General features: G+C 40.5%; 1 protein-coding gene across 1 annotated transcript in view; it reads right to left on the bottom strand.

Annotated features, from left to right (window-relative positions):
• Positions 1–16,378, bottom strand: part of LOC134611083 (clustered mitochondria protein homolog) — a 64,595-nt gene extending 48,217 nt beyond the window's left edge. The window contains exon 1 of the mRNA XM_063454630.1: positions 16,220–16,378. Coding sequence (XP_063310700.1) covers positions 16,220–16,307 — 88 coding nt within the window. The 5' untranslated portion in view covers positions 16,308–16,378. The remainder of the gene's footprint in view (positions 1–16,219) is intronic.
• Positions 16,379–20,775: the final 4,397 nt, after the last annotated feature.

Genomic DNA, 20,775 nt, shown 5'->3' with positions numbered 1-20,775 from the left:
TGAGATTAGGGGGCATTGACAGTTTCATATTTTGAACCAATTCATAATCATAAGACGCTAAACACTATGCCAGCTGTAGACAACTTTTGGAAGTCCAGATGTTGTGGACTACATCTTCCACAGTGCTCTTATACCCACAATGCTGGCAAAGCATCAGGGGAGATGTAGTCCGTAACATCTGGCATTCCAAAGGTGGCCTATCCCTGAACTATGCTCTGAGCGTACAATATACAGCTATAGTGGCAAAACAGGCCAGTTTAGAAACCTGTGTCTTCCAGTAACTTCCAGGTGACTGTCAATTAACTTTTGGACATGCAGTGTCAAGGTCAGCATAAAAATATTTCTTATTTTTCAATATTAATATGTTTTATTCAATTATTTTTTCGTATAGAGTAGTCTGCTACTGCCATGACTGATTGTTGACCCCCACCATTAAATATCGGGAGAGATACACGTTAGCAAAAACTTTGAGACATTCCAAGCTTCTGTCCCTGGGGCAAATATTTTACTAGTATGGTCACACTGCAGCGCTTGCATATTAAGCCCTATAGCAATCTATTTTGCAGATACAGAGCTTTTCGAGACAGATGCCTTGAAATATGAAGTTTCACAAATTCCGAACTAATAACCTGTTGCTGTTTGTGATATAGATGAATATATATATATATATATATATATATATATATATATATATATATGTAAATACACATTACAGGTTGAAGCAAATTCAAATAAGCATAGAGTTAGCATCGTATAGTTTTTTTTGTAAGATAAGATATATATATATATATATATATATATATATATATAGAAAAAAAATATGAGGAAAGGCTGCTCTCCGGACTTTAAAACATCAAACTTTTATTTAGAAATAGTTAAAAACGACCAACGTTTCGGTCCCCGCTCGGGACCTTCCTCAGGGTCAAATAGAACAGCAGAACAATACAGTACAATGTGACAGTGACGAATATATACTCAAATAATCAATTGGTTACTCACTCAAGGTGTGTTTCCGTGGATTCCCGCCATCACCCTGTGCTCTTCCGGGTGTGCGCGCGCATACACATGCGTCACTTCCCTTCAATTACGTATCTACGTATTGGTTTACCCGTCACCCTGGAAACCATATCAACAGAACGGCCTGTTTGTGAAAACGGGACCGTGATCCACAGAATGAACGATACTACAAGTATATTTACAAAAAAAGTGCATCTAAGTGCTTATAATTAAAATGATCTATTGACAGTGAAGGAGGATGTGCAAATCAATATTCATGTAGTTAATGTTAATGCCAAAAACAATGTGCATTAACCCCTTAAGGGGAATGTGGGTAATTATATATACACAAAGTGTATCATAGCAGACAGCTCAGCAACCAGGAAATCAGTATCCTTAGCAAAGGACTCACGTTTGTTCCTACTAGCTATGCCAACTCTTTTAAATGGAGTACCGAGCTGTTTACCATGGGCAGGAACATGAGGCTTAAAGAATTTTTTCATACCAGTAACAAAGATGAAGTACACCATATGCCCACAAAATCTGAGAGATTTAGAGTAAAATCTACATTTGATCCTCAATCCACCAGAGCATCCATTAAGACCTTCCTGATGACTACATCTAAAATGGCACAGGAGGCCTTTTCGAATCCAAGGGGGAAGTTACACAATATTTCCAAACATGAACGCTCTATGCTTAAAAATCTTGCGCAGGACCATTCGATCATTATCCGCCAAGCGGATAAGGGAGGGGGCATAGTCGTTATGAATTATGTGGATTATGCGGAGGATTTGAAACTACAACTCCAGGATGTGAATACGTACTGCCCCCTCGCAAGTGATCCCACTCTGGGGATTAAAAGAAAAATTGAGGATGTATTAGAGATGGGCCTTAGGGCTGACTTCATCAGTCTGGAGCTATACAGGTTTTTGAACAAACCATTCCCTCGCACTCCGGTCATATATAGTATCCCCAAGATACACAAAGATCCTAATAAACCCCCTGGACGGCCCATTGTCTCGGCAATTGACAGCATACTGGAACCGATAGCCCAATGGCTTGACTTCATTTTTAAGGGGCCAGTTGAACAGCTCCACACTTGTATCCAAGACACACAAACGTTACTGGATAGAATTAGGAAGTTGGACCTCAACAACACAGCTCCAATTTTTATAACGATGGACGTGGAAAGCCTATATACGGTGATCCCCCATACAGGGGGCATTGAAGCTATGAGGCAGGTGTTACACGGATCTTCCACCTATCTGGGACCGCCTATTGAATTTGTGTTGGAGTTATTGTCACTTATCCTTTACAACAACTACTTTCGTTTTGAGGACCAGTGGTACTTACAGGTGGCTGGTACATCGATGGGATCGGCGATGGCTCCCATGTATGCCAACGCGTACATGTACGTCTATGAAACCATCAATATCTTGATTCCATACCAGCATTCAATCATTGGATACTATCGGTATATCGACGATCTGCTGATCATTTGGCGGGGCACACATGAGGCAGCGGTCACCATGGTTGATGAATTGAATTCTCTTCCGCTACCTATACAGTTTACAGCGAACATCAGTGGAGACCGGGTCCAATATTTGGACCTTGAAATTTCATATGGCAATAATGGCATACAACACACATTATTCTCCAAGCCCACGGACCGTAACACTCTGTTACATGCTAGGAGTGCTCATCCCGCTGCCCTGATAAAATCAATCCCGAAAGCCCAATACCAGAGGGTGATCCGCAACAATTCAGATAAAGACAAGGCCGAGATACAACTTGGGGTTATGACCCAAAAGTTTCTGGAAAGAGGATATGATGCTCACGTGTTGGATGATGCACTGTTGAAAGCTCGTTTGGCTCCGGCGCTCCCAATTAAGAAACGTGAACAGAGATTGGTCTTCCCTATGACCTTCCACAATTCATCTAGCCAAGTATCAGCCATTGTCAAAGACAACTGGAAAATGATTTCAGCGGACGACACCCTGCCAAAAATCTTTAAAGAGAGGCCACTCATTTGTTACAAGAAGAACAGAAGCCTCAAGGATATACTGGTTCGTACAGATCCAGTGGAGAGCTACTCAGGTGCAGTTAAACACAACATACGAGGGAGTGTACGATGCCTTGGGTGTGTGACATGTGGGCACATGATTCCAGCAAAGAGATTCAACCACCCACATACGAACAGGACCTACGATATCAAGCATACCATTACTTGTAAAACCCAGTTTGTTGTATACAAACTGGTATGTCCATGCGGCCTCCACTATGTAGGCAAGACGGAGACACAGTTATGTGAAAGGATCAGAGGACATCGGTCGAGTATCAGGTTAGCCTATAGGGATGGACAATCAGACAAACCGGTTGCACGGCACTTTTTGGAAAAGAAGCACCCACTGGCATCATTGAAGTTTGTGGGTATAGACCACATTCCTCCCCCCCGAAGAGGTGGAGATAGAGGAAAGATGCTCCTTCAAAAAGAGACTTTTTGGATCCATCAACTGAATACAGTGGCTCCCATGGGGTTAAATGAAAACAATACTTATCATTCGTTTATATGAAGTTTCACAGCTGGCTAGGAATTTTTAATTGAAAAGAATTTTTAATGAAAAATTTTTTAAATTAGTGATAGAAAGCATTGGGTATGTCTATTAGTTGTAGTTTCATGTCGGAGTTATTGTAATGCACTGGTATCCACAGTTGTTTTACACTTTAAGCTACTGTATGCATGGGCATTGCACTTTGTTTGCACGATTTGCACAGTTTTGTGTAAGGTCATTAGCACTTTATATTTGTCACTAGCACTTTAATAGGAAGATAGTAGCGGTTCCACTACTCCATTTATGATACACTTTGTGTATATATAATTACCCACATTCCCCTTAAGGGGTTAATGCACATTGTTTTTGGCATTAACATTAACTACATGAATATTGATTTGCACATCCTCCTTCACTGTCAATAGATCATTTTAATTATAAGCACTTAGATGCACTTTTTTTGTAAATATACTTGTAGTATCGTTCATTCTGTGGATCACGGTCCCGTTTTCACAAACAGGCCGTTCTGTTGATATGGTTTCCAGGGTGACGGGTAAACCAATACGTAGATACGTAATTGAAGGGAAGTGACGCATGTGTATGCGCGCGCACACCCGGAAGAGCACAGGGTGATGGCGGGAATCCACGGAAACACACCTTGAGTGAGTAACCAATTGATTATTTGAGTATATATTCGTCACTGTCACATTGTACTGTATTGTTCTGCTGTTCTATTTGACCCTGAGGAAGGTCCCGAGCGGGGACCGAAACGTTGGTCGTTTTTAACTATTTCTAAATAAAAGTTTGATGTTTTAAAGTCCGGAGAGCAGCCTTTCCTCATATTTTTTTCTACATGATTTGGAGCTCTGGTGGTGCGCCCGGCATTGGACTGACTTTAAGCGTGAGTGCAGGGGATATTTCTATTTTCTATATATATATAATTTTTACATGATTCTCAGACACTATTTTAAACAGTATATTCTATTCAGGTGTAGCTGTCATACTTTGATTTCTTTTTACTACATAATTTGCATTATTTCACTTCTTGCAGTGACCAAGGATTTAAAGGGAAACAAAACTCACCTTTTATTCTTTAGTGCATTGTGATAATGTATGTATTAAATGTAATAAAATGTATTTAAAATAAGCAACAACAAAAAAAAGAAGAAATTGCAACAAATGAAAATATAAACTATACCTACCGTCACAGATCCTGAAACTGCTGTTAGCTTCAGAAAGTCCCCTCCCAGACCAGAAGGAACATGCATTATTCAGTAGCTTCTAATTCTGGTCTATGGGGTTCCATATACTCTTGTCGTGAAACAATGCAAACTATAGAGGTGCTTTGAGTAATCCTCTAAGGATGCTCCAATAACAAAAAACAAAGCCTGGCCATAGACACAGTGCACACATCAACATTACAATCAGCCCACCCTATACAAACAACACACTACAAGCAGCTCTGCCATACACATATGCTCCAACATATATCTACATATGCTCACAGACACAGATATGCATTCCATGTGCAGTCATGAATAAATATACAAACAGATATATTCCCTCACAGATGCATAAGGATATGCACTGCCAGACACGCACAAATACATTTAAATATTACTTTCCAGGATACCCAAAATACTTTCTGATGAGCATGATCTAACCAGCGGAGGACCCACTGAAATGGCATGGGCACTCAAATTTAGGTCTCAACCGAGGTGTTAAAAACGACATGATCATTCTAGAGAATCAAATATATGAGTTTTTGCAGATATTTGTGTGGCTATCTCTGCGTAGCTTAAAAAGCATTAGTACGAACACATGGCAATGGCAACTGCGCACAATAAATTCAGAACATGATCCAGGGGTTAATAGCCATTGATGTAAAGATCTTCCCATCCCTATGTATGGGTTTTTGAAGATATATGGCAGGATAGAAACACAAACAAAAGGCAACACGAGTTTCAGATCCATACTTTGACAGATAGGTAAAGAACCACTTATCTACAGAACCTATCCTGTCCTCAATATGAATGTTTGAAGACATGTGTTTGGCTACCTTTACACAGTGAAATCGATATAACGCACACGGCAGGTATATGTTTGGCTACCTTTACACAGTGAAATCGATATAACGCACACGGCAGGTATGTGTTTGGCTACCTTTACACAGTGTAATCAATATAATGCACACGGCAGGTATATGTTTGGCTACCTTTACACAGTGAAATCGATATAACGCACACGGCAGGTAAATGTTTGGCTACCTTTACACAGTGTAATCGATATAATACACACGGCAGGTATATGTTTGGCTACCTTTACACAGTGTAATCGATTTAACGCAACCGGCAGGTAAATGTTTGGCTACCTTTACACAGTGTAATCGATATAATACACACGGCAGGTATATGTTTGGCTACCTTTACACAGTGTAATCGATATAACGCACACGGCAGGTATATGTTTGGCTACCTTTACACAGTGTAATCAATATAATGCACACGGCAGGTATATGTTTGGCTACCTTTACACAGTGAAATCGATATAACGCACACGGCAGGTAAATGTTTGGATACCTTTACACAGTGTAATCGATATAATACACACGGCAGGTATATGTTTGGCTACCTTTACACAGTGTAATCGATTTAACGCAACGGGCAGGTAAATGTTTGGCTACCTTTACACAGTGTAATCGATATAATACACACGGCAGGTATATGTTTGGCTACCTTTACACAGTGTAATCAATATAATACACACGGCAGGTATATGTTTGGCTACCTTTACACAGTGAAATCGATATAACGCACACGGCAGGTATATGTTTGGCAACCTTTACACAGTGTAATCAATATAATACACACGGCAGGTATATGTTTGGCTACCTTTACACAGTGTAATCGATATAATACACACGGCAGGTATATGTTTGGCTACCTTTACACAGTGTAATCGATATAACGCACACGGCAGGTATATGTTTGGCTACCTTTACACAGTGTAATCAATATAATACACACGGCAGGTATATGTTTGGCAACCTTTACACAGTGAAATCGATACAATGCACACGGCAATGAGAGTTTCAGGCTCGGGATAATGTTTTTACACATTCAGACTTGTCTCTGCTTTCTAGTTAAAGCTTGAGCAGGATGACAGCTGTTCGAGGTTTCTTATCTTACACATCTGCTTGAATGTCATTTTTCAGTGTTAAAGGGGAATACTATTTGTAAATTATTCAAAAATAGGAAAGGACAGATAGTTTACTTTGTCAGTGATAAAGTGCTAACGCCAAGGTTAACAATTATTTGTAGAGTTGAGCTAGATAAATGTAGGAGTTGTGTGTGATATTTATAGGAGTCAGAGAATAACACAGACAAAGTTCCATATACTTCACTCAAAAAATAGGGGCTACCAATGTTTTAGGGGCTACAGCATGGGTGCCTAATAGGTAGATACCCAGATGTTTAAAAACTACAACTCCCATGATCATTTTGTCATCCTAAAACCATTCTAAAGGCATTCAAATAATCATGGGAGTTGTAGCTCTACAACATCTGGGGATCTACCTTTTGGTCACCCCTGGGCTACAGTGAGTGAGTTTTGCCTGTGGCCAGTCAAAATTGTATAATCAATGTAAGATATACTTGTTTCTTTAATAAAAAAAAGACAATCTAAAAGCTAACTAAAAGCAGGTTTGTGATTTTTTTTGTGTGTGTGTGTGTGTGTGTATGTGTGTGTTTCTTCCTTTTTATAATATTCTCTGATGTTTATTTGACAGTTTACACTACATGCCATGTAATTTAGTTAAATCCATGTAAGGAATTTCTAAATGAGTAAGGCATTTCTCTGTTGATGCATAAGAGCATGCGTAGAACATTATGGAGTGGTCCTTTTCAGCAGTGGGAAGTGCATTTTTTTCTATGGACTTCTGCTTCACTATTCACCCCAATCTTGTAGTGTTTACTAGGGTAAGGGAATGAGAGAAGTTGTGAGGGAATGAGGACATTCTGCTTTAATTTTCTTTTGGGGACAAATATTTATGTATAGTAATGTGGTTTTTTTTTTTTTAAATTCTTTATTTTGGTTGTGCGTGGTATAACAAAAAGCTTGTTCAGCCACAACAGCGGTCACAAGCAGTAATACATCAAACAGAGGAAACATAACGTGGCATGTAATTATACCGCACATTTTAGTTTTATGAGAGAGTCTAATGGGGTCCGCCGTTTCAACAGTGTGCTAAAGATTTATAAAACTTCGACAGTGTTACGTCGCCATATAAAAACTCAGGTACATCACATTTTGACACAAATATGGTATGACGTTAACAGCACGTTATTAAATGCGTGATGATCAGGCTAGGCAGACGTGTCTAGGCATTGTTCTCAGCAGTGTAAATTGTTAACGAATCAATGCAAAACATAACGACAGGTAAGAGTTAAACATTTTCACCCCCCTACATATCACCGCTTTGCTATCTATACATAAAAGTCTAATGCTGCGTCAAGGGTTAGTGTGTGAATACAGGTTACATTTAAGTGTAAGGAGGAGTTTACAACGTTTATGGGTACACATATGAGTTGTGTTGAACAATTGCGTAAAAGAATTTGTATAGTCAGTTGCATAGTGATGTTGTTCAATTAAGTTGCAGAAAATGAAGATAATAAAAATACAATCAAAAGAAAAATTGCATTGGCTCCGTTTACATATCTGTGATATAGAGCGAGTAGGTGGAAAGCTTGCATGAGCCAGTGGTCTAAAGCAGTTGCCTAGTGTGTCGCATAGAGCGGTAACATTGGCCCACAACTGAGTACTATGGTTTAGGACCAGCAAGTAGACTTAGGGCAATTAAATACTAGCATTTGTTTTGTTTTTTTTTTTGTAAATTGAGAGGGAAACAGTCAATACATAAACGTTGAATGGTTATAAACTGAAGTTAAAGAAAAGCATATATACAACTCGTAATGGGTGAGAAAATTAGTAAAATAATAGTAGAATAATAGTATTAAGGGCAGCTATCACAATGCTTAAATACAGTGTGGGTGTATGGGAACGTCTGGACCCGGGTAGTGAGTTGTGCTGTTAACGCTAGTGTTGCTGTGCCCTGTCTGGGAGAGTGAGGAAGAGGGTAGATGGCATGTCTAGCACGTTAGTAAGGCAGGTGTGAGTGTTGCCGGATGGTCTTTGGCAGTGGAGCAACTGCATGAGAGGCTTTGTGTGTTTATATGACATAAGCAAGCTGACGTTAACTAGGCTGTGACGTCCGGGGATCGGTCAGCTACGCTAGTAATGCAGTGAGAGATATTTACAGTAAGCCCGTGAGAGGCGTTAGCATAGGGCGGGCTAAGCAATAGCCAGGTTGTGGCGTGTAAGGGTTGGGCCTGCAGTGCTAAGTGCATGCGGTACCTCTGGCTTTCCAAGCCAGGGGGTAGTGTGAGATGTGTGATGGCAGGCTGTTCTACAGCTAGGACTAAGATAAGGGAGCATATCCATCGCAAGTTATATAGCGTATATATAAAAAAAAAAAAAAAAAAACAACAACATATGCACTTAATAAGTCCCGCTCTCTCACCCGGACGGGCGCTGGTATAATAATAAAAATAAGAGTAAAAATAAAAATAAAAATAAAAGGAGTTGCAAGCCGATTCCTGATGTCATCCGTGGCTCAGCGTGATGGGTGTCGTGTTTGGGAGCATCGGGTGCCAATAGCCGACTGTCCTGAGGGGCTAAGTATATGATAGGGCGGTAATTGCCCTGGTAGTGGTCGTCCATAGGTAGTCACTTGAACCTTCGGGACCGGGAACATAGGAGTCTCGGAAATGCAGGTAGTTGTTCGGGTTAGAGTTCCCGTGTGTACGGGCCAGAGCCCTGGGTTATGGCACCTTCAGACTTCTTTGAAGTGCAGGTTGTGGCCGCGTCTGCCGGTAGGTCCGATGGCCGCCTGGGGACAAATTCCGGAGCGGTGGCAGTTGCCCAGCGTGAAGGGTGTTGGAGACTCGTCGGAGGCTTAGACAAGTTAGGTATGTCCAGGGGTAAGCCTAGATGCCTCAGGGCCGACTTTGCTTCCTGCAGGGACCTAATGGTGTGCGTGGATTCGCCTTTGTTAACCTGCAGGGTGTGCGCAGGGCCCCAGCGGTACTTCACATGGTGTGTGCGCAAGTGAGCAGTAAATGGTCGTAGGGCTCTCCTCCAAGCCAGGGTGGCCCCAGAGAGATCCGCATAGAACTCAAGGTTCATGTCCTCAAAAAGGTAAGTTGGGTGTTCTCTGGCAGCTGTCTGGACTGCGGTCCTGTCCCTCTGGGTTTGGAATTGAAGGATCACATCTTTAGTAGCTGTGGCCGGGGCTGTTGCAGGCTTTGGGATGCGGAATAGGCCTTCCAGCGTCACTGCCTTAGCAGACTTCGGGGTCAGCAGTGCTGAGAGGAGCCTGCGTGCGAAGTGGGGCAGTTCAGCATCAGGTATATCATCTTTGACGCCTCTGATCTTCAAATGTTTCAGGCGGCGGTTATTTTCCAACGTGGCGAGTTTCAACTCAGTTTTTTCGTTTTGCTGTTTAAGCTCTGCAACAGCCTGCTGCAGATCCTTGATTAGGCCTCCGTGGGATTCTAAGGTTGTGTCCACCACCCTTAGCCTGCCGTCTATGCCCTGCAAGGCCTCCTTGAGCGATGCCACATCGGCCGAGATTTTTTGATGGTGTTCCGCCATCAGGTCTCTGATTGCCTCCATGCTTACCGGTGTAGGTTTTACCGCGGTTGGCTGGGGCTGTCTCCGATCCGGTGTCTGATGTGGCCGGGCCGGAGGGGTCATCTCCTCCGCTTCATCGGAAGTTTCCTCGTAGAAATCCGAGCATCCTCCATGCATGGACGCCATTCCGGAGCTAGTTGCGCCCTGGGCCTTCCGCCAGATTTCGTCGATCTGTAAGTCCAGTCTGGGTTTGTCCGGTTTAAGTTTTTTTGTTTTTCGCCCCATTTAGGTGCCGGTATGCTATGGGGTCCCCACGGGGGTAGGTTAACCCGATAATAAGGGTTAAAAACGCCGTTTTTAGTTGTAGTGGCCTGGAGCTCTTCAGCCATCGTATAGTAATGTGGTTTGATAGGCATAATGGAAAAAATAGGCTGCGGCAGAGCTGTGAGACTCAGGATAAAAAAAATATACCTAATGTTAATTAGAGAAAAACTAACATAAAGTCAGTGACCAGAATATAAACACATGATAATAATTTACTGTCAATTAAATAAATATTCTAAGCACCATAACCACTGCCTGCTGTAGCAGTTGTGGCACCAGGAATGTCCAGACACTGTCACTAGTTCCAGCCTTGTCCTTCAGGAGAATCCACTTAGCTCTACAGAGGACCATTCTCACTTGCTGAGAGAGTCCTGATGACACATGCTGTGTGTGTGGATATGGTGCATGGAGTGTTCCTTTAGATTCACACTTTTTGGAACAACATTAGTAAATATATGTAAAATATCTTTCATGTACACATTTATACATTTATGCTGCTAAGATCTCATAAAATCAGTTTATGGTACAGTATTGGCACTAACATAAAGTGAGAATGAAAGAGGTGGCGATGTTAACCCCTAAAGCATTTCAGCAAGCTTTTTGGAGTGGTCCTTTAAGAGTCCGGTATTAGGAAGTAATAGCATTTGTGGCATACATATTAGTAAAGAAAAAAAAGCTAATTTTTAAATGCAAATATATAATCTGCATTCTTCGGAGGCAAGAAAAATCCTTTGGAAAACCAGCGTAAGATGCTGAATGTGTCAGTGTTGTGTTATATCCATTGTAAACTGCTTAATGTAGATTAACATTTCATGGAATTATTTTGTATCAGTTCATACCCCCCAACATTTCAAATGGACAAAGAGGAACACTTTAAAGGGACACTCCAGGCACCCAGACCACTTCTGCCCATTGAAGTGGTCTGGGTGCCAACTCCCACTACTCTTAACCCTGCATGTGTAATTATTGCAGTTTTTTATAAACTGCAATAATTACCTTGCAGGGTTAACTCCACCTCTAGTGGCTGTATACTAGACAGCCACTAGAGGGCACTTCCTGGTTTCTAGCACAGGAAACCTGTGCTAGAGCGTTGCTGGACGTCCTCCCGCTGTGTGAGGACCTCCAGCATCTCTCAATTTCCCATAGGAAAGCATTGAAATTTTCAATGCTTTCCTATGGGGAGCTCTAATGCGCATGCGCGGCATTGCCGCACATGCGCATTAAGTCTCCCCAGCCGGTGGGCGTAATGCAGAGGAGGAACGGCGGCGGAGGGAGAAGCAGCGACGTGGGACATGTCGCTGCCTCTGGTAAGTCACTGAAGGGGTTTTCACCCCTTTAGCAACCGGGGATTGGGGGGTGGGAGGGAAAGGGGACCTGCAGTGCCAGAAAAACGGATTGTTTTCCTGGCACTGGAGTTTCCCTTTAATTGTACGGGTGTTTGTGGGATGTGGCCAGGGGCACAGCTGTTCTGAAAAAAATTAGCTATAGTGTTAGAATTAAAACTGCATTCCTAACACTTTAGTGTCCCAATGGCAAATAAAAGGTTAAAAACGGATTTCAATGAGATTAAGTGGCCTGGGTACGTATAGTATTCCTTTACCAATTACAATTTATGGAACTAAGATGCCATTTAGAACAAGAATGATGTATCCTATTTACACACACTGACATTTAAACAGATTTTTTTTTGTAGTTTCACTATATGTACTGGTAGAATTATTGCCAACAATATAAAATTCCTGGAAAAGAGGGACATTAGGATGGTAAAGATGGACAGAGGGATATGGGCCCAAAATAGGGACTGTCCCTCTTAAATAGGGACATTTGGAAAGTATGTAATTTCTATCAATCATTTTTCTGCGTTTAATGGCTTACATTCTAAAAACTCACAAATCAGACAGCATGGATTGTAATTTATTATAGGAGTCATTCATTTCTTAGATCATGCCATGATTTCCACAGACACAGATAAACTTTTTTTTGTCTATTGTGATTCTGGCAACCAGTAATAGTATGGATTACCAGTTCACCCGAAGTATAAGTATGTATAGATTCAATATATACATTAGCAAAATTGCAAGCAAATGTATAACACATACTTGAAGACAGCTTTCACCTCCTGTAATATGGAATCAGGAAGATAATGCAGTATACCATGATTAATTGGCAAGTGGGTACAAGTTAGACATGTTGGTATAACTTTGTTTTAAAACGTGGACTTAAAACTATGTGTGAAGGCCATGGACGCCACCAATCTATAATGCTATACCAATGGCACAGACTGATAAGATCTACAAGTAAAAACATTGCATCCATACATTTGCTAGCAATTTGGCTAATCCAATGTGAAACACCTTTGTATATGTTTCTTCTTTTATGCTTTCCCTAGTAGGCCCTAATCCTATCTTTTCTGTAGATCCCTAGAGATAATTAAATTAAATTCAAATGTTCTGAGTTTGTATGCATGTACTACGTAAGATGCATGTATGATCAAAAATATTTCAGAAAAAAATAATAAATATTGTTTCACATAGCCTGCAGCATATCTGATTTTTTCTGAAGCCTGTACACCTCTTGTTGAGATCATCCTTTCAGGTCGATGGTTAGTAAGTGGGCCTTTAAGTGTGATAAATGACTCTTGGATATTTGCTACCACTGCATTTACTTATTACTATTAGCTTTATGTCTTGCACTAATCCCTCCTCCCTCCCCCCAAGATGCATTGAGCCAATGTACTTCTATGAAGAGATGCTGACTGGTGCAGTGCGTCAATTGCCAAGCATGCGCACAAGCCCCCCAATGCTTACCTATGGGTAAGCATAGGATTGGCTGAGGTCATCTGTAATAATGATCTCAGCCAGTGGAGGAGCGACAGTCAGGGGACTAAAGGTACTTTGAACTTTTTATTTTACTTAAGGGAAGACCATTAATCTAAATACTTAGGAAAACACTCTACCATTAGGATACATGTTTGTGCTTGAAACGCCAAAGTGTTCTTTTAATAAACAGATATATTACATGAAAAAATAATAACAAGCTACATTCATGTAAGCAATAAATATAAACCCAAAAAACATTAATGAGAACCACTTGTGCAAGTGAGAAGAATCTGGCGGTGACTTGCATTGACTTGTGAGAGAGATTATTATTCATTTCTAAATTATGTCTATATTTGTAATTTTTACAGTTTTGCCGATGCATAGATCAGAAGATAAAAATAATACAGGGAAAGAACTTTTTACCTCTCTCTCCCTCTCTCTGATGTAAGAGTGTCTTGGACTTTTCATCTAATTTATTAATTGTCTTAACTTACCTTTCTGTGCACACCCAGTTGCCTTTTACGCCCCATGATCAAATTCACATTGCAATTCCCTGTAAATTTGTGTGCTATTTTCTGAACTACCATCTCAATGCATCAAGAAGAATTGCAAATAAAAAAACTAAACTTAATATAAAATATAATGCAAGTAAACTTTATTTTTGAAGATTTATGGGAATTGTTTGACCAGTTTTAACCCCTTAAGGACCAAACTTCTGGAATAAAAGGGAATCACGACATGTCACACATGTCATGTGTCCTTGTTAAACCACTGCATTTGGGGGAGAAAATAAATTAAATATTAGACATGCATCTTATTTCATGAAATAAATAATGTTTTTTTTTTAACTTTTGATTTCTAATGTCCACTTCTGCAATTTATAGAGACAAACTATGCCATACAAAACAGCACTGCAGTTTACTAGAATGTTTATGATGCAAGGACAAGCTGTTTGACAAATACTTGGGATTCTTCAGCACTCAAAGTCAAAACCCTGTGACATCTGCCTGTGATGTCACAAAAGGAAGTTTTACCATCCTCATAATTTATATAGTCCCCTTATCCAAAATTAGACACACTGGAATAAAAGGAGTAGAATGTGGTACCTATATGATTTAAATAGGCATTTTTTACATTATCACTGTCAATTTTGACCAACCTGGATGACATTGATAGGGTGTCAATGTCCCAGCATTTTGAGCCAATAACTGCATCCAGGTTGGATTAAACTAATACTGATAATGACAACTTGTGAGCTTAGCCAATAATAATTTCAAAGCTGCCAAGTTGACACACGCAGCTGTTTTAGGGATCACCTGTGTTAATTTGTCTGCACTGAAAAAAGTTAACACCAATTCACTGTGGCTGAATCGCACTTACCTGTACAAATATTTTAGACATATAGTGAGAAGGGCAAAGCCTCCCAAGCTGAGGAGGTGTGCTTTGGTTGTTGGGGAAATCCTCCACTCATAGGGGCCTTGCACCATAACCACTTTACTATATAGAGGGATAGGCAACCTTCGGCACTCCAGATGTTGTAGACTACATCCCCCATAATGCTCTTACACCCATAATGCTGGCAAAGCATCATGGAAGGTGTAGTCCAAAACATCTGGAGTGCCGAAGGTTGCCTATGCCTGTAAGAATAAGCTAAATTGATTATGATGCTTATGGTGTGTCCCCCCTTAAGTGTATAATTTCCTAAAGAGAGATGATGATAGAGAGAGAGGGATTACAAGTGAGTGGTGGGAATCTTACAGGGCTGTGTGAGTTTGCATACATGACAACACTTCCAAAGCTGTCTGTTATGGTTATTAAAAGTGACTGCCTTGTTTATATAAAAAAAAAAGTGTATGCATCTATCACAGAGTAACTGGTTCAGTACCAGAAAGACCAGCAATGCAATATGCATCTCATCTGGGATTCGGGGTTTATTGTGTAGTACTGATAACTTTATATTCAGGTTTAATTAGTTGGGCGATTGGTTAAAAACTGGAAGCATCCATACTCTGGCTGCAAATCACTGGTATACAAAATAATATTAATAATAAATAAATATCATATATACACACACAAACAAACAAAATGTAGATGTACAGTGCATGCATCTTAAATGCACACTGTTGACATGCTGCTTTTAATCCAAAATATTAAAAAAAAAAATACAGGTCATTTTAAAATTGCAAATTAAACTTTCTTTTTTATTTGTTAAAGTCTAACAGCAGTTTTATTATTTACAAAGTGTAAAACAGAAACCATATATGTATCGGTTTCTTAATACAATAACTGCTGGCAGAGATGTTACTTGTAATTTTTCTATGAATAGCTGCAATAATGATGCTATTCATTTGGACCAAAATCCCATCTGAGTCCAGGCTGTGATGGGTGTCAGGGTACTAGTTTAAAGGTGACCTTCACACACGTTAACTGACCACAAGAACTTGATATGGAATTCAGGAGCAGACTTAGCAACAGTATAGATTCTACACCAATGGACTAGCATAGTACACAGAATATTAAGCACAACAGATATTTACAAGCTAGCTGGGATTCCTTTTGTGATATATATTTATTTTAATTTTTTGACTTCTGAGATGAAATGCATCACATTCACATGGCATGGGATTTAAAGTACTAGAATTATGTGAGAACACCCCAGCTGGCACGCCAATGGTTAAACACTTAGTACAGCAGTTATACAACTATTGTAACACACTTATACATAGCACAGTGACAACCAGGGAGACACAGTGGTGTTCCCATACAGTACACACAGAGATTGTACAGATGTACAGAAGTAGTTTAACATACAAAGTATAAACATGTTTATTTTCTCACCCTGTCCTGTGCTGTCCATTGCTCCTTGTTTGTTTGTTTCTGCATTCGTGGAGACCCCGGCCGCCTGTCTCTCTATTTCACTGACCATTAGTACTGTGAGCAGAGCCTACAGAGTGAATGAGTGTCCGGCTGGCAGTGCTGTAAGTGGGCTCAGCGAGCTCAGCACAGAGGTCACCCAGCAGCCGCCTCCTGACAGGAGGAGTTAGCAGTCCATATATGGCTAGCATGCCCATACAGAGTATGGCAGGGCCAATCATACAGCGGGGGGTGGGACTCTCAGCATGCTTTACAACTCTACTCCCAGCCCATGGCGGCTGGATGGAGTATAGAGGTGACTTAGATACTCAACAAGGACATATGTCCCCAAACAAACGGAAGCAAAACACACTAGGAGCCATGCACTGGTTATTCTGGAATCTTAGATTATTGCAGCTTCTAGTGTGGAATCTTAGTTTAATGCAGCTTCTAGTGTGGAATAATCTTAGTTTATTGCACCTTCTAGTGTGGAATCTTAGCTTATTGCAGCTTCTAGTGTGGAATCTTAGCTTATTGCAGCTTCTAGTGTGGAATGCTAGCTTATTGCAGCTTCTAGTGTGAAATCTTAGCTTATTGCAGCTTCTAGTGTGGAATCTTAGTTTATTGCAGCTTCTAGTGTGGAATCTTAGCTTAATGCAGCTTCTAGTGTGGAATGTTAGCTTAATGCAGCTTCTAGTGTGGAATGTTAGCTTAATGCAGCTTCTAGTGTGGAATGTTAGCTTAATGCAGCTTCTAGTGTGGAATCTTAGCTTATTGCAGCTTCTAGTGTGGAATCTTAGCTTATTGCAGCTTCTAGTGTGGGATCTTAGCTTATTGCAGCTTCTAGTGTGGAATCTTAGCTTAATGCAGCTTCTAGTGTGGAATCTTAGCTTACTGCAGCTTCTAGTGTGGAATCTTAGTTTATTGCAGCTTCTAGTGTGGAATGTTAGCTTAATGCAGCTTCTAGTGTGGAATGTTAGCTTAATGCAGCTTCTAGTGTGGAATGTTAGCTTAATGCAGCTTCTAGTGTGGAATGTTAGCTTAATGCAGTTTCTAGTGTGGAATGTTAGCTTAATGAAGCTTATAGTGTGGAATCTTAGCTTACTGCAGCTTCTAGTGTGGGATCTTAGCTTATTGCAGCTTCTAGTGTGGAATCTTAGCTTAATGCAGCTTCTAGTGTGGAATCTTAGCTTATTGCAGCTTCTAGTGTGGAATGTTAGCTTAATGCAGCTTCTAGTGTGGAATGTTAGCTTAATGCAGCTTCTAGTGTGGAATGTTAGCTTAATGCAGCTTCTAGTGTGGAATCTTAGCTTATTGCAGCTTCTAGTGTGGAGTGTTAGCTTAATGCAGCTTCTAGTGTGGAATGTTAGCTTAATGCAGCTTCTAGTGTGGAATCTTAGCTTAATGCAGCTTCTAGTGTGTAATCTTAGCTTAATGCAGCTTCTAGTGTGGAATCTTAGCTTACTGCAGCTTCTAGTGTGGAATCTTAGCTTAATGCAGCTTCTAGTGTGGGATCTTAGCTTATTGCAGCTTCTAGTGTGGAATGTTAGCTTAATGCAGCTTCTAGTGTGGAATCTTAGCTTATTGCAGCTTCTAGTGTGGAATGTTAGCTTAATGCAGCTTCTAGTGTGGAATGTTAGCTTAATGCAGCTTCTAGTGGGGAATCTTAGCTTATTGCAGCTTCTAGTGTGGGATCTTAGCTTAATGCAGCTTCTAGTGTGGAATGTTAGCTTAATGCAGCTTCTAGTGTGGAATGTTAGCTTAATGCAGCTTCTAGTGTTGAATCTTAGCTTATTGCAGCTTCTAGTGTGGGATCTTAGCTTAATGCAGCTTCTAGTGTGGAATCTTAGCTTATTGCAGCTTCTAGTGTGGGATCTTAGCTTAATGCAGCTTCTAGTGTGGAATCTTAGCTTAATGCAGCTTCTGGTGTGGAATGTTAGCTTAATGCAGCTTCTAGTGTGGAATCTTAGCTTAATGCAGCTTCTAGTGTGGAATCTTAGCCTAATGCAGCTTCTAGTGTGGAATGTTAGCTTAATGCAGCTTCTAGTGTGGAATCTTAGCTTATTGCAGCTTCTAGTGTGAAATCTTAGCTTAATGCAGCTTCTAGTGTGGAATCTTAGCTTATTGCAGCTTCTAGTGTGGGATCTTAGCTTAATGCAGCTTCTAGTGTGGAATCTTAGCTTAATGCAGCTTCTGGTGTGGAATGTTAGCTTAATGCAGCTTCTAGTGTGGAATCTTAGCTTAATGCAGCTTCTAGTGTGGAATCTTAGCTTAATGCAGCTTCTAGTGTGGAATCTTAGCTTAATGCAGCTTCTAGTGTGGAATCTTAGCCTAATGCAGCTTCTAGTGTGGAATGTTAGCTTAATGCAGCTTCTAGTGTGGAATGTTAGCTTAATGCAGCTTCTAGTATGGAATGTTAGCTTAATGCAGCTTCTAGTGTTGAATCTTAGCGTATTGCAGCTTCTAGTGTGGAATGTTAGCTTAATGCAGCTTCTAGTGTGGAATGTTAGCTTAATGCAGCTTCTAGTGTGGAATCTTAGCTTATTGCAGCTTCTAGTGTGGGATCTTAGCTTAATGCAGCTTCTAGTGTGGAATCTTAGCCTAATGCAGCTTCTAGTGTGGAATGTTAGCTTAATGCAGCTTCTAGTGTGGAATCTTAGCTTATTGCAGCTTCTAGTGTGGAATGTTAGCTTAATGCAGCTTCTAGTGTGGAATGTTAGCTTAATGCAGCTTCTAGTGTAGAATCTTAGCTTAATGCAGCTTCTAGTGTGGAATCTTAGCTTATTGCAGCTTCTAGTGTGGAATTTTAGCTTATTGCAGCTTCTAGTGTGGAATGTTAGCTTAATGCAGCTTCTAGTGTGGAATCTTAGCTTATTGCAGCTTCTAGTGTGGAATCTTAGCTTATTGCAGCTTCTAGTGTGGAATCTTAGCTTAATGCAGCTTCTAGTGTGGAATCTTGGTTTATTGCAGCTTCTAGTGTGGAATCTTAGCTTACTGTAGCTTCTAGTGTGGAATCTTAGCTTATTGCAGCTTCTAGTGTGGAATCTTAGTTTATTGCAGCTTCTAGTGTGGAATCTTAGCTTAATGCAGCTTCTAGTGTGGAATTTTAGCTTAATGCAGCTTCTAGTGTGGAATGTTAGCTTAATGCAGCTTCTAGTGTGGAATGTTAGCTTACTGCAGCTTCTAGTGTGGAATCTTAGCTTAATGCAGCTTCTAGTGTGGAATGTTAGCTTAATGCAGCTTCTATTGTGGAATGTTAGCTTAATGCAGCTTCTAGTGTGGAATGTTAGCTTAATGCAGCTTCTATTGTGGAATGTTAGCTTAATGCAGCTTCTATTGTGGAATCTTAGCTTAATGCAGCTTCTAGTGTGGAATCTTAGCTTAATGCAGCTTCTAGTGTGGAATCTTAGCTTACTGCAGCTTCTAGTGTGGAATCTTAGCTTATTGCAGCTTCTAGTGTGGGATCTTAGCTGATTGCAGCTTCTAGTGTGGAATCTTAGCTTAATGCAGCTTCTAGTGTGGAATCTTAGCTTATTGCAGCTTCTAGTGTGGAATTTTAGCTTATTGCAGCTTCTAGTGTGGAATGTTAGCTTAATGCAGCTTCTAGTGTGGAATCTTAGCTTATTGCAGCTTCTAGTGTGGAATCTTAGCTTATTGCAGCTTCTAGTGTGGAATCTTAGCTTAATGCAGCTTCTAGTGTGGAATCTTAGTTTATTGCAGCTTCTAGTGTGGAATGTTAGCTTAATGCAGCTACTATTGTGGAATGTTAGCTTAATGCAGCTTCTATTGTGGAATCTTAGCTTAATGCAGCTTCTAGTGTGGAATCTTAGCTTAATGCAGCTTCTAGTGTGGAATCTTAGCTTACTGCATCTTCTAGTGTGGAATCTTAGCTTAATGCAGCTTCTAGTGTGGAATGTTAGCTTAATGCAGCTTCTAGTGTGGAATCTTAGCTTATTGCAGCTTCTAGTGTGGGATCTTAGCTGATTGCAGCTTCTAGTGTGGAATCTTAGCTTAATGCAGCTTCTAGTGTGGAATCTTAGCTTATTGCAGCTTCTAGTGTGGAATTTTAGCTTATTGCAGCTTCTAGTGTGGAATGTTAGCTTAATGCAGCTTCTAGTGTGGAATGTTAGCTTAATGCAGCTTCTAGTGTGGAATCTTAGCTTATTGCAGCTTCTAGTGTGGGATCTTAGCTGATTGCAGCTTCTAGTGTGGAATCTTAGCTTAATGCAGCTTCTAGTGTGGAATCTTAGCTTATTGCAGCTTCTAGTGTGGAATTTTAGCTTATTGCAGCTTCTAGTGTGGAATGTTAGCTTAATGCAGCTTCTAGTGTGGAATCTTAGCTTATTGCAGCTTCTAGTGTGGAATCTTAGCTTATTGCAGCTTCTAGTGTGGAATCTTAGCTTAATGCAGCTTCTAGTGTGGAATCTTAGTTTATTGCAGCTTCTAGTGTGGAATCTTAGCTTACTGCAGCTTCTAGTGTGGAATCTTAGTTTATTGCAGCTTCTAGTGTGGAATCTTAGCTTACTGCAGCTTCTAGTGTG

Source organism: Pelobates fuscus, chromosome 5, assembly GCF_036172605.1.
Source record: "Pelobates fuscus isolate aPelFus1 chromosome 5, aPelFus1.pri, whole genome shotgun sequence".
NCBI classification, from domain to species: domain Eukaryota; kingdom Metazoa; phylum Chordata; class Amphibia; order Anura; family Pelobatidae; genus Pelobates; species Pelobates fuscus.
Note: the sequence above shows the minus strand (reverse complement) of the source record. Positions and strands in the feature narration are given on the sequence as shown.